Source organism: Syngnathus typhle, linkage group LG8, assembly GCF_033458585.1.
Source record: "Syngnathus typhle isolate RoL2023-S1 ecotype Sweden linkage group LG8, RoL_Styp_1.0, whole genome shotgun sequence".
In the NCBI taxonomy this organism is placed as follows: domain Eukaryota; kingdom Metazoa; phylum Chordata; class Actinopteri; order Syngnathiformes; family Syngnathidae; genus Syngnathus; species Syngnathus typhle.
In genome coordinates this window covers 7,401,614-7,413,773 of record NC_083745.1, presented here as the reverse complement: position 1 = coordinate 7,413,773, position 12,160 = coordinate 7,401,614, and the positions used below count along the sequence as shown (strand labels likewise).

Sequence of the window (12,160 nt, the reverse complement as noted above, 5' to 3'; positions counted from 1 at the left end):
GAAGACCATTTCTCCATTTATGAAAAAATGATTAAAATACTCAAAACAAGGTTGGACATGAAAAGGTTTTTCAAGTATATTGAAGATGCTGAAGGCACATTGAAATGAGTCTTCTCTGTCACCTATTAATGATAAAGGAGTAAATGGGAGTCCATTCAATGATACTTTTAGTCAGTGGAGGTAAAGACCAAACGAATAACCTTCAGGCTGGGAAAACCACTCAATAACCTGGAGTGAATATTCCAGTGTATGTGTGTTGGCGTAAACCAGTTAGTGTTGGAACTATGGAAATATTTTTTAAATTTGCAAGTAAAAATATATTAACCTTTTGTATTTAGCTGGATTTCTGTAGAAATGGTTTTATTGACAGCGCTCCCTTCTTCTCTGGTGTTCCTTGTTCAATTTTTCCAAGGTATCAGTTTTGTCAACAGAGGTTTCTGCAATTCTAAGGGTTTTCTTTTAACCTCATTGAGCATTCTGCGCTGTACTTTTGCAGTTATCTAAAATGATGAGGACAACCATTCGTTGGGTGACTATAGCAACGGTGCCATTCCATTTCTAAGCAATCTTTCTTGCAAAGGACTGATGCATATCATGGCTTTTTGTGTACCTCCACCTTAGAATAAGTTTACAATTTTAACCGTAGGTATACTGAGATATTTTTGTGCAAGCAATGCTTCCAGAAAATAGAAGACTCAAAACTGCTCTGTGTGGTTTTTATTTCAATATGGCAAACGTTATGTGTGATTTCTAATCGTTAAAAAGACACACCTGAAAGGCAAGTAGAAACTGCACTATGTTTTTTTCACATTTTTGTTATCTGGCTCGGAAATGTGTGGTCCTATGCGGGTAGCACAGATGGAAAATTGTGACTCCCTCCAGCATTTACGTTTCCCTCTTTTGAATCTGAGCGAAATGAGTCACGCATCAAACAGTATGCTGCATACAATTATCCAACAGAATTAACCTACATAGATGACAGATAGCTTATTCTTCTGCAGATTTCTGAGCTGCGGTAATTATATCATATCTAATGATAACGTATATGCCAGATGTCTGGCGATGATTGTTATTAAAATTGCAAGGCAGCCCTTTTTGCAAAATATGAGGTAAGGCAAAAGCAATTCTATCATGATAAAGAGCCTAAAATGTCACAGTGAAGGTGAAACATGAAATGATGGCATCACTTGAGGCAGTTATTTTTGTTTTTTTCTTGCATCGTCTCATATTCAGAAGCAACTCTGCACCTCTCAAGCTTGTTATCTGCTTATTATTTGAATGATTAAAACATACACGTAAATCTATATATTTGGTGCACTTGGGAGTATGTAGACTTGACAGCAATAACTAGTCCTCAGATGAATAGCATAATGTCAGCAGTATAATTTAGAAACAAACAGTTTTGCATTAAATTTTACATTACTTACCACGGATCGCCCTGAGGTTTGAAAACTGCAAAGAACAAAACAAAAACAAATTGCTCCCCAATCTCTTTGAGTTGATGAGGTGTCACTTGTGCAGGTAAAACAAAGCTCACTATTAAACCGTAATATTTACTTAAAAGAACAATCAAACAAAAACAATAAGAAAAAAAAATCACAGTACATAAGCATATTCAACAGTAAGCTCCAATCTTTGCAATAAGTGGTGTGCTCTCCGTATTTCAAGCCAGCGCAGCTTTAACATGTTAATGAATCTTTATGACATAATACAAATAACCAGAGTGGTCACAAAAGAAATGAAAATCATATTTCATCAGGGATATGTAGTCAGGTTGGGTAGGAGAGCCAGAGCATCCCTGTACTCCAACATTATTAATAATGGAACAGTATCTTACTGCATATTTTTAAAATGTAAAATACTGTTAAATATTCACCCCACACGTAAAGTAACAGGGAACACTTGACTGAAAATCTATATTCCAATTCATGTGAATCACATTGCATTAAAATTAACCATGGGAATCGCAGGTGCACTGTTTTGGCGAGTACATGACACAAAGATAGGAACGCTAGATATTTATCATCAGTCCCCAATACTGTACCTCAAAAAGGGCCACCAGGGTCCACTTCTTTCCCCGGCTACTCATTTTCACCTGGAACAGACAGACCTACCGTGATGTACTGTCATCCAAAATACAGTAGAATACTGCTAAAATAAATGACTGTAGGATCATTGTAAAATAACAATACATTACTGGCGTCCCTGTGGCAATAATTTAACAAAGAAATGCTTTACAGTGAATGTTTATGTTAAAATTGAAAGGCTGTAAAGGCAAATCTTCCATTTTGGCTTCAGAATCTTCGACCTGACTCCAGAGGAGTCAGTGCCTCGCCACTCACGAACCTCACCACATTCACTGTCACGTTGCATCACTGTGTATTCCCCCTGGTGTCAGTGAGTCAGTGATTAAGTCCGGTGGACATTGGCTTATCTGCTGCGTATTGCTGGGGTACTTGTGGCCCCCAGGCGCAAGAGAGAGTGAGAGAGCGAGAGCGAGAAAGAGAGCGAGAGAGAGAGCCAGAGAGAGAGAGAGAGAGATGAGCACTAAGCTTGACTCTCACTTAGTGAGCTCAGCAGTACCTGTTGGCAGTCTGCACTGGCAGCATCTACACTAAGACTGTCAATATTCGATTAGACGGCGGACGCAACCCAAGCAGCCAGAAGAAAAAGCAGGACTATCATACAGAAACACAATTATTATCATGTCAGGGGCCACCGGGGACTTAACGTGTGAGGGGTGTTTTTCTGCACATGGGGTCAACAGCACCGAGTCACACTCCACCGTGGATGATGATGAACTTGTACGCTACATCTGGTCCGGTGGACATTGGCTTATCTGCTGCGTATTGCCGGGGTACTTGTGGCCCCCAGGCGCAAGAGAGAGTGAGAGAGCGATAAAGAGAGAGAGAGCCAGAGAGAGAGCGAGCGAGAGAGAGAGATGAGCACTAAGCTTGACTCTCACTTAGTGAGCTCAGCAGTACCTGTTGGCAGTCTGCACTGGCAGCATCTACACTAAGACTGTCAATATTCGATTAGACGGCGGACGCAACCCAAGCAACCAGAAGAAAAAGCAGGAATATCCTACAGAAACACAATTATTATCATGTCAGGGGCCACCGGGGACTTAACATGTGAGGGGTGTTTTTCTGCACATGGGGTCAACAGCACCGAGTCACACTCCACCGTGGATGATGATGAACTTGTACGCTACATCTGGACGGAGTATTTGCACCCCAAGCATTACGAGTGGGTTCTAATTGTGGCTTACATCTTTGTGTTCTTCGTGTCACTCATCGGCAACTCGCTCGGTGAGTTTTCTCTTTTCTTTCTCTTTTTGAATTTGCCCAATTTGATAGAATAATGTGCTTGCAAATGAATATTTGACTGAAGTGGAATGAGAACTCAAGGCAAACTGGAAAAAAAAAGCATTGATTTAAAATATGTGTATCCCAGAATGCAGCAGCACTAATTTGAATGCTTAGTTATTGATCGCATTGATATGTATACATATGCATGAACTGAATTTTTCACAATTGCATCTCATTCGCCTGTGTGGGTGTATCTATGCTGTGATTAGTGAGTGGTGAGTACAATACATGAACATTACCTTTGGGTTTAAACAGTTTTTATTTCTTGTCCTTGCTGTTTACTCATTCATATTCAAACATTTGTTGTCATCAAGGGTGACTTTTGCATCAATAAAGCAGCCCTGTTAAGGTTGAGATGTCATTCATCAAGAGAGACCATACGGTAGGTTTTTCGAGTTAACCCATTCATACACGACCACTTTGCTTTTCATTAGCAGTTTGTCTCCTGGGTGGTCTCTCTCTCTGCACGACATATTATAAGATCTACAAGCGGCAGTTTGTTAATTTCTTGGAGTGTGCATTGTGTTGTGCCACAGTGTCACAATAGTTCTCAAGGGCTTTCTTTTTTTTACCCTACTCTTTTTCATTTCTGACTTAGTGCCACATTTTTTTCTTTTATGAAGCAAGTGTCCAAATAGAATCTTGTCTTGTTCAGACTGGGCCACAGTAATGACCCATCTGATAGGCTGTTGTGACAACAATGATGGGTCATTTAGCACATGTAGTGTTTGACGTCATAAAATTGCAAAACATGAAGGTTTCTCACCGAAGTACTATGTCAATGTCAATGCCAAGTTGAGGCGGAGAAAATCTGAGACGTTCCCTCGTCTGTCCAGGCATTACTGTTTTCAATTTAATTAGTGTGCTTCATTTTTGATTGGTGCTGTCTCTTCTGGTGCATTGGGTGGACTGATGTAACAGTCAGTCATAATGGATTAGTGTGTATGGAGCTGGTCAGACTGAGATGCATCCTGTTCAAATGCAACATGAAACTTCCTCCAGAACGTGGTTTTAATCCGTTTTTCAAAAAAATCTGCTTTGTGATCGTTCAGACTACACGAAAGAGACATCCAGTTTCAACTGGGTTGGGCTAAAAAGCAGACTTGTACTGAAAGTCTGAAAACCATCATTGATTTTCCAAATATAACCTTTACCAATGAGCGTAATTATATTTGGAATAATTTGTGACAGAGTTTTTCTGTAACATTTTTGACTAACCGCTGAGAAAATACTTAATTCTTAATTCTCATTCTAAATGTCATCCAAGCAGTCCAATGCTCAGTTCAATATTACAAATTGATGCACTTTAGAAATAACATTTTCCAATGCGATCGCCCGTCTTGGACATTGCTCCAATTGGGCATTTTCTTTCTTTCAGTTTGTTTTGCAGTATGGAAAAACCGCCACATGCGTACTGTGACCAACTATTTCATAGTGAACCTCTCATTCGCTGATGTCTTGGTGACCATCATCTGCCTTCCTGCAAGTCTAGTAGTTGACATCACGGAGACATGGTTCTTTGGACAGACGCTTTGCAAAGTTGTGCCGTATCTGCAGGTAAGAGACCAACTCATGAAGGCGGATGAGCTCTAAAACTATACTCAAGATGTGTTGTTGGCATTTGTATACCCTGCCTTTGCCCAGTCAGCAAGAATTGCTTTCAGGTCACCAATGACCGTAATAACAATCAACAAGACTCAAAATTAATCTTAAATCTCTGTTAGCTGTTCATGTGACAAAATACAACCACAACATTGTCTTAGTTTGAGATTATGAATTGTGGTTGACTTGTCTGATGTTCCCTGGCTTACTTTTTAGACCATCTCCGTCTCGGTGTCAGTCCTGACACTGAGCTGCATTGCGCAAGACCGCTGGTACGCCATCTGCCACCCACTGATGTTCAAAAGCACAGCCAAGAGAGCTTGCAAGAGCATTGTTATCATCTGGATGGTGTCATGCATCATCATGATACCTCAAGCCATCGTGATGGAGAGCAGCAGTCTGGTGCCAGCTCTCCAAAACAAAACTAGTTTGTTCACCGTGTGCGATGAACACTGGGAAGGTGTGTGACGGACCAATCTATCCATCTTTTGTTTTTTTTGGGTTATAGTTGACACTGGAAGACATGAAATCAATAAAACAAAAATAGGAGAATGCAATAAACTCCACACTGAAACGTCAGAGTCAAATCCGGATCTTAAATCAAGATGATTATAAATTATAATCTTAATTTAAATACTTCAAATCAGATGCACGAACAAATACGGTGAACCACAACTCTGAAGAAATATTGTCGAAATCTTTTATCATGTAAAAGCAGCTAACTGATGTAGCAGGTGTCAAAGTACAAGTGAAACCTATTTATTTAAAGATTAATGAAGGTTTAAAAAGGACCAGAACAGTTTCGCAGACTCAGCTACATCAAGAGATATTGTTTAGATATTGATCAACCGCTACAGTGATTCATTATACGCCTGACACCCAAAAGATGACATTCTGTTACTATGTGGGAGGAAGAAGTGCGAAGCTGGAGAGGAGAAGGGTGGGCCAGCAAAATCAACAAAGGTGTTCCTAATAACTGTGAAATCTGTGAGCTGGTGACATAGTTGTTTTCTAGCGTCTTTTGTCACGACGTAGGAAATTCAGGAATGACCCTGTGGGATATATTGCAGCTACTATTTTTATGCCTCAAACATGTGAAATGTGTCGGTAGATGTTGCCAGATGAAGAAGCATTTATCTTTCAGAGTTTTAACAACTCACAAGTCCACAGCAAAAATGAGGTTTTCATTTTGCACGATTTTGAAGCCTCATCTTATTTTATGCAGGGTTGTTTGTGTTTCCCGTCACAGGCACTTTACATACTGACAAGCTTACAAATAGTTTAATTGATGTGACATTTGTTAAAAATTGTTTTTTAGTTGAAAATTCAATCTGTTTTTGATTTCTTTAATGTGCAACACATCGACTAGCCGATTTCTCAAAGTCAAGTTAGTGATGTGCTTTTTGTCTCTTCTTTCAGCTGAGATCTACCCCAAGGTGTATCACAGCTGTTTCTTTATTGTCACATACTTTGCACCATTGTGTCTCATGGTGCTGGCCTACATCCAGATCTGTCACAAGTTGTGGTGTCAACAGGTGATTGGATTCCGCCCCCAAATTGAGCTTCTGCCACACTTTTCTGAGCCATGTAATATACTTTACGTTTATTGTATCTGTGTTTGACAGATTCCTGGCAGCACGTCAATGCTGCAGAGGAAGTGGAGGACCATGCAGTGCTCAGCGGCAGCTGCAGGCCCAGGAGAGTCCGTGCGGGTCAAGACTAGTACCGTCTGTGCTGAGATCAAACAGATCCGGGCGCGGCGCAAAACGGCTCGTATGCTCATAGTGGTGCTCTTTGTGTTTGCCCTGTGCTACCTGCCAATCAGCGTACTCAATGTGATGAAAAGGTATCAGTCATTTCTGTTGAGAAATATATCAACACAAGCTCATCTTGGTGACTCAAAATAAGCAAAAATGTCTCATTCTTTTATTGCTATTGTTATCTGCAGAGTCTTTGGGACCTTCAAGAACACGAGTGACCGAGAGACAGTGTATGCTTGGTTTACTTTCTCACACTGGCTCATATATGCCAATAGCGCACTCAATCCCATCATCTACAATTTCCTCAGTGGTGAGTTTTTCACACGCCTCGTGGACCGCTTGAGCACTAGCTCCCTGGTGCCCTCTAGTGCAGTGTTTTCCAACCCTAATTGAACCAAGGCACCCATTTTACATTTAAAAAAAATCACACCAACAAACCAAAAGCATGAGTAGTGAAATATTGATGATTTCATTTGACTTGTATTGCTTTAATATTAACTGTATTAAAATTGATCCATGTTACCGATTGATTGATTCTAATTTCACATGTAAAGTCCAATTATCAAACATACCCAAGATGGTGGCAAAGAATAGAAATGATGGTCTCATTTTCAAATTTTATTGGAAATTAATATTCAGTTTTTATGTCTTTAAACTGATTTTTAATGCTTCTTTTCTCATCACCATTATTTTCAGTTTCAAGTGAATTTGCCATAAAGTCATCAAGAATAATTGATGGAACAAATAGTGTCTTTCAAAACATCATGTTTGATCATGTCTCATGGTCTTTCTTAGGGAAGTTCCGTGAGGAGTTCAAAGCAGCTTTTTCTTGCCATTGTCACGGTCAAGGCCAAGAGAGACCGAAGAGAATAAGCACCCGAATGAGCACCGACAGTCGAAAGTCGCTTTCCACTCACATTCACAACATGGACAATGTGTCACACATATCAGAACTAGTGTTGGCTCGTGAGTGAACGATTTGTTCAAAAGAACAAATTTGTTTTCAGTGAGTGAGAGTGAACGAATCACTTCCTAAAGTGATTGGTTCTTTTTTCACTTCATATGACTTCAACCAGTAAGTGTCGGTAATGCGCATTGAAGCTGGTGCCACCTCGCCGTAAAACAAAACGAAGAAGGAAATGACGTAACTTCCCGTTCACGAACGAATCGTGAATTGCATTTCCCGTTCACCAATGAACGAATCTGTGAGTGAACAAATCAGTCACTGAGTGAATCACTCACTGAGTGATTTGCATTTCCAGTTCACCGCGAGAACGGATCAGTGAGGGAACGAATCCTGGCTTTCCCTGGCTTTTTATGCACCTTTTCTCCAAGCTAATGGCAAACTTTATTGCATGAAGGGATGCGCCGTTATGCAAAAACGGGGAGAATTATTTTTAAATAAACATTTATGTTAAAACTTGTCCGGTGTTTTATTCCTTGTTTTTATATTTGCTAATTAAAACATAAAAATCTGACATTTGGTTAAATGCGTTATATGACAAACACAAACACATTCGGCATAATAACACCATCCACTAAAATAAATAAATGAATAAATAAGAAAGTGCAGCAAATGATTTGGTGAACGATTATTTTGAACAAATCTTTTGAGTGAACTGATTCTAAAGATTCAGTTCACTTATGAACTGGGATGCACATTACTAGTACAAAAGAGTGCATACGGCCAAGGCCTGCCAGGTTGAAATAGCCGACTGGTTAATGACGTGTGCTCTTGCTTGGAAAGACCTTGGTTCGATCCCAGTTGTGAACATATGGCTAATTGTATTTTTAGAATTGGAACCTCTCTTTGTATGCATATGCAAACAAGTGCAAGTATTTATGTGTAAATACATAAGGTGGCTAATGATCAATCAATGATCCATTGATTTGCTCCGCTAACTAGTCATTCGGACACTCTATTAGGTACACCGCCATTTTCAGGTGTACCTAATAACAGGCCACTTTATTAGGGAAATATCATGGTCAAAGGTCACAGGTGTCAAGCTCTAGTCCTCGGGGCCGCGTTCCAATATGTTTTCCAAGTGACCCTCGTTAAGCGCACCTGCGTGAAAAGTTTTAGCTCCTTTCACGTTCTGCAGGAGCTAAAACTTTTCACGCAGGTGCATTTAACGAGGGAATCACACAGACACTCCATTAGGTACACCGCCATTTTCAAGTGTACCCAATAACAGGCCACTTTATTAGGGAAATATCATGGTCAAAGGTCACAGGTGTCAAGCTCTAGTCCTCGGGGCCGCGTTCCAATATGTTTTCCACGTGAGCCTCGTTAAGCGCACCTGCGTGAAAAGTTTTAGCTCCTTTCACGTTCTGCAGGAGCTAAAACTTTTCACGCAGGTGCACTTAACGAGGGAATCACACAGACACCCCATTAGGTACACCGCCATTTTCAAGTGTACCCAATAACAGGCCACTTTATTAGGGAAATATGGTCAAAGGTCAGAGGTGTCAAGCTCTAGTCCTCGGGGCCGCGTTCCAATATGTTTTCCACGTGACCCTCGTTAAGCGCACCTGCGTGAAAAGTTTTAGCTCCTTTCACGTTCTGCAGGAGCTAAAACCTTTCACGCAGGTGCACTTAACGAGGGAATCACACAGACACCCCATTAGGTACACCGCCATTTTCAAGTGTACCCAATAACAGGCCACTTTATTAGGGAAATATCATGGTCAAAGGTCACAGGTGTCAAGATCTAGTCCTCGGGGACGCGTTCCAATATGTTTCCAATATGTCCGTTGGTTTGCTCCGCCAACTTGGGGGCGGGGCCACTTGATATATTTACACATAAAAACTTCCAATTGTTTGCATACAAAGCAAGGTTCCAATTCTAAAAGCAGATACAGGTATATGCTCACACCTGGACTTGAAACTGGTTCTTACCGAGCGAGAGCCCGTGTCACTAACCAGTCAGCTATTTCGACCTGGAACCTCATAGCTGTAGGCCTTCTTTTGTACTAGTGACGTGCATTCCAGTTTAAATTGAACTGAATCTTTAGAATCGGTTCACTAGAAAGACTTGGTCAAAAGAATTGTTCACCGAATCATTCGCTACACTTTCTTATTTATTCATTTACTTATTTTAGTTGATCATGTTATTATACCAAATGTGTTTGTGTTTGAATAAAAGGTTGAAAAAAAACCCGTTATGCCAACATTTGTTATTTTGGGGGACACCAACTCATATAACAACGTAAAACACGAATTGTCATATAAAGTAATTAACCAAATGTCTGATTTTTATGTTTTAATTGGTGAATATAAAAACAAGAAATAAAACACAACAAATCGACATTCTGGCTTACATAGTTCACGCCAGGAGGAAGACGCAACACCTTTACTGACTGATCCGTTGATGCACGGGGAGGCAGTTCACCCATTGATTCGTTCGCGAACGGGAAAGTCAGGATTTATTCCCTCACTGATCCATTCTCGCGATGAACTGGAACTGGAGATGCAAATCACTCACTCACTGACTCGTTCACTCACAGATCCGTTCAGTTGGGGTTCTAAAGATTCAATTCACTTAAAAAAACTGGAATGCACATCACTAATCAGAACAAATAGTGTAAGATCATCAGCAGGTTTGGGGCTCTATTGGGGACAAATATTGCCCTCTATTTTATAGACACACTCACTTTACGGATTATATAAAATAAGATGGAAAAAAACTTTAAGTGATGAAAAACAGACATGACACATCAGACGCATCTACCTCGATGAAATCAATTCATATTGGATTTCATTCGGTTTTTATTTTAAATCGATAGGTAAATTTCTATGACATAATTCAAATGATAGTCCTTGAACCAAATTGCTGATTAGCAGCTCTTTGTGGATTAATGTGAGTTGCCTCAAACATCTTTGGTGGACTGCAATTACAAACTATAATTGGAAATTTGCATTAGTAGGTACGAATTATCTTTAAAGTCTTGGATTCTAATCTTGGATTGCAATTTGGAACCTTGCTTGCCGATTCTTTTGTTCGTTGAAAATAAAAAGTAAAAAAGTTTGGACATACTTACTCATGCTATGAATTAAGTATGATTTGTTAAGGTGAATGTTTTAAGGTTTTTTCAGTCTTTAATTTGATATTCTTACACAGGGTGTTTAAAGGAATTTCTGTAGATTCTACGTCCACAAGCTTGCTGACTTTATTATTGTGATGTCATTGTTGTTAATGGTACCAAAAAAGAGATGATTTGTACTGCTTTGCACTTTTTGTAAACTAGCTTATGCCGTTGTCTTACTTAGTGAACACTTGTTTTGCTTGCAATTAGGACTTGCCAAATGTCTGTACAGTTCTATGAAACCATTTTTTTTTTATTTAACCGCTGCCCTCCCCAAAAATTTTATTTTATCTATGAAAAGATGACGATGGGCCTGGCAAGTGGTAAATTCCTTTAGAAGGTTCATGTTAGGTACAAAATAAATTATGGAAAGGGAAATTGTAAGGACTTCTTTGTCATCTAGCACAGCATATTACAAAGCACATTTCACTAAACATGTTTTTAAATCCACCGGGGCCTTTTTTTTTGGGAGGTATCCTAATTCAGCAGTGGATTGATCTTGTTATTTAAGATCCTGCTTTTCTTAGTGGAGAAAAAGTTTTGGGTTCAAATCATCACACTGTAAAAACCTCTCATGAAACAGTGAAAAGTGACTTTGAAGGATGTCATTTGTGATGCACGCAAGAAGTAAATGTTCTAAAGCTCATGGAAAGAAATGTTCTTTATCAAACATGGCACGTTTTGCTGGCATCACTTTCTCTTCTAGCTCAGATAAGTACGGAATTAGACAATGCTGGTGGATTATTTTTTTTTTTTTACTGGTGAGACTGGGGTTCCATAGATATGAGATGGAACACATATCTAGAAAAACTGATCTCATATCAACCTGATGTTAGTCACATAATATTTTTTTTCCTCTTTACAGGATGTATTCTAATGCACATGGTGTACGTATATGTAAAAATGTTGTTCCATCAAAATGGATGTAATGCAATTTGGTGAACATGTTATTTATTTATTTTCGACTTGAAAAGTGGCTGAATAAAAGCATTCCTTTTGATCTGACTGATATCTGACCCAGTTCTTCAGAACAACCATAAGTAATGCTACAAGAGCATCCCTTTATATGTTTTTCTTTCTCTTTTTTTGTCTTTCAGTCTTTCTTCTTTTTTAAACCTGTGCTATTCAGCTGCTTTTATATTTTCTGTGAAACAGGGGCATTTGAAATATTCTCATATAGGAATGCTCTACATGAGACCAAAATGAGACCTTGAATAAATTAATAGGTTAATTAGCCTTGGGGTGTTTATTTAATGTATGCTACTTGCCCTATCATGGATTTGAGGGGAAAGGCCCGCAAGGGAATACTATATATTTATTATTTATATTGTGCAAGGTGCA

General features: G+C 39.4%; 1 protein-coding gene across 3 annotated transcripts; it reads left to right on the top strand.

Moving 5' to 3' along the window:
• The first annotated feature begins 203 nt into the window (after positions 1–203).
• On the top strand, positions 204–11,828 carry hcrtr2 (hypocretin (orexin) receptor 2). Of its 3 annotated transcripts, XM_061284653.1 has the most exons (8): positions 3,171–3,311; positions 3,686–3,753; positions 4,750–4,928; positions 5,190–5,433; positions 6,393–6,508; positions 6,599–6,819; positions 6,922–7,043; positions 7,529–11,828. In XM_061284653.1, the coding sequence occupies exons 3-8, from the start codon at positions 4,779–4,781 to the stop codon at positions 7,705–7,707; spliced, it is 1,032 nt and encodes a 343-aa protein (XP_061140637.1). In that variant the 5' UTR covers positions 3,171–3,311; positions 3,686–3,753; positions 4,750–4,778; the 3' UTR covers positions 7,708–11,828. The 3 variants fall into 3 exon arrangements, with proteins under 3 accessions (XP_061140635.1, XP_061140637.1, XP_061140636.1); XM_061284651.1 differs by lacking the exon at positions 3,686–3,753 and having other exon boundaries at positions 204–3,311; XM_061284652.1 differs by having other exon boundaries at positions 3,171–3,753.
• Positions 11,829–12,160: the final 332 nt, after the last annotated feature.

Bases quoted from the DNA above. Each gene is read 5' to 3' on its own strand.
- hcrtr2 (XM_061284651.1), top strand. From the start codon at position 3,107: ATGTCAGGGGCCACCGGGGACTTAACATGTGAGGGGTGTTTTTCTGCA. The intron at 4,929-5,189 runs GTAAGAGACCAA...CTTACTTTTTAG, and splicing joins AAGTTGTGCCGTATCTGCAG to ACCATCTCCGTCTCGGTGTC. The intron at 6,820-6,921 runs GTATCAGTCATT...TGTTATCTGCAG, and splicing joins GTACTCAATGTGATGAAAAG to AGTCTTTGGGACCTTCAAGA.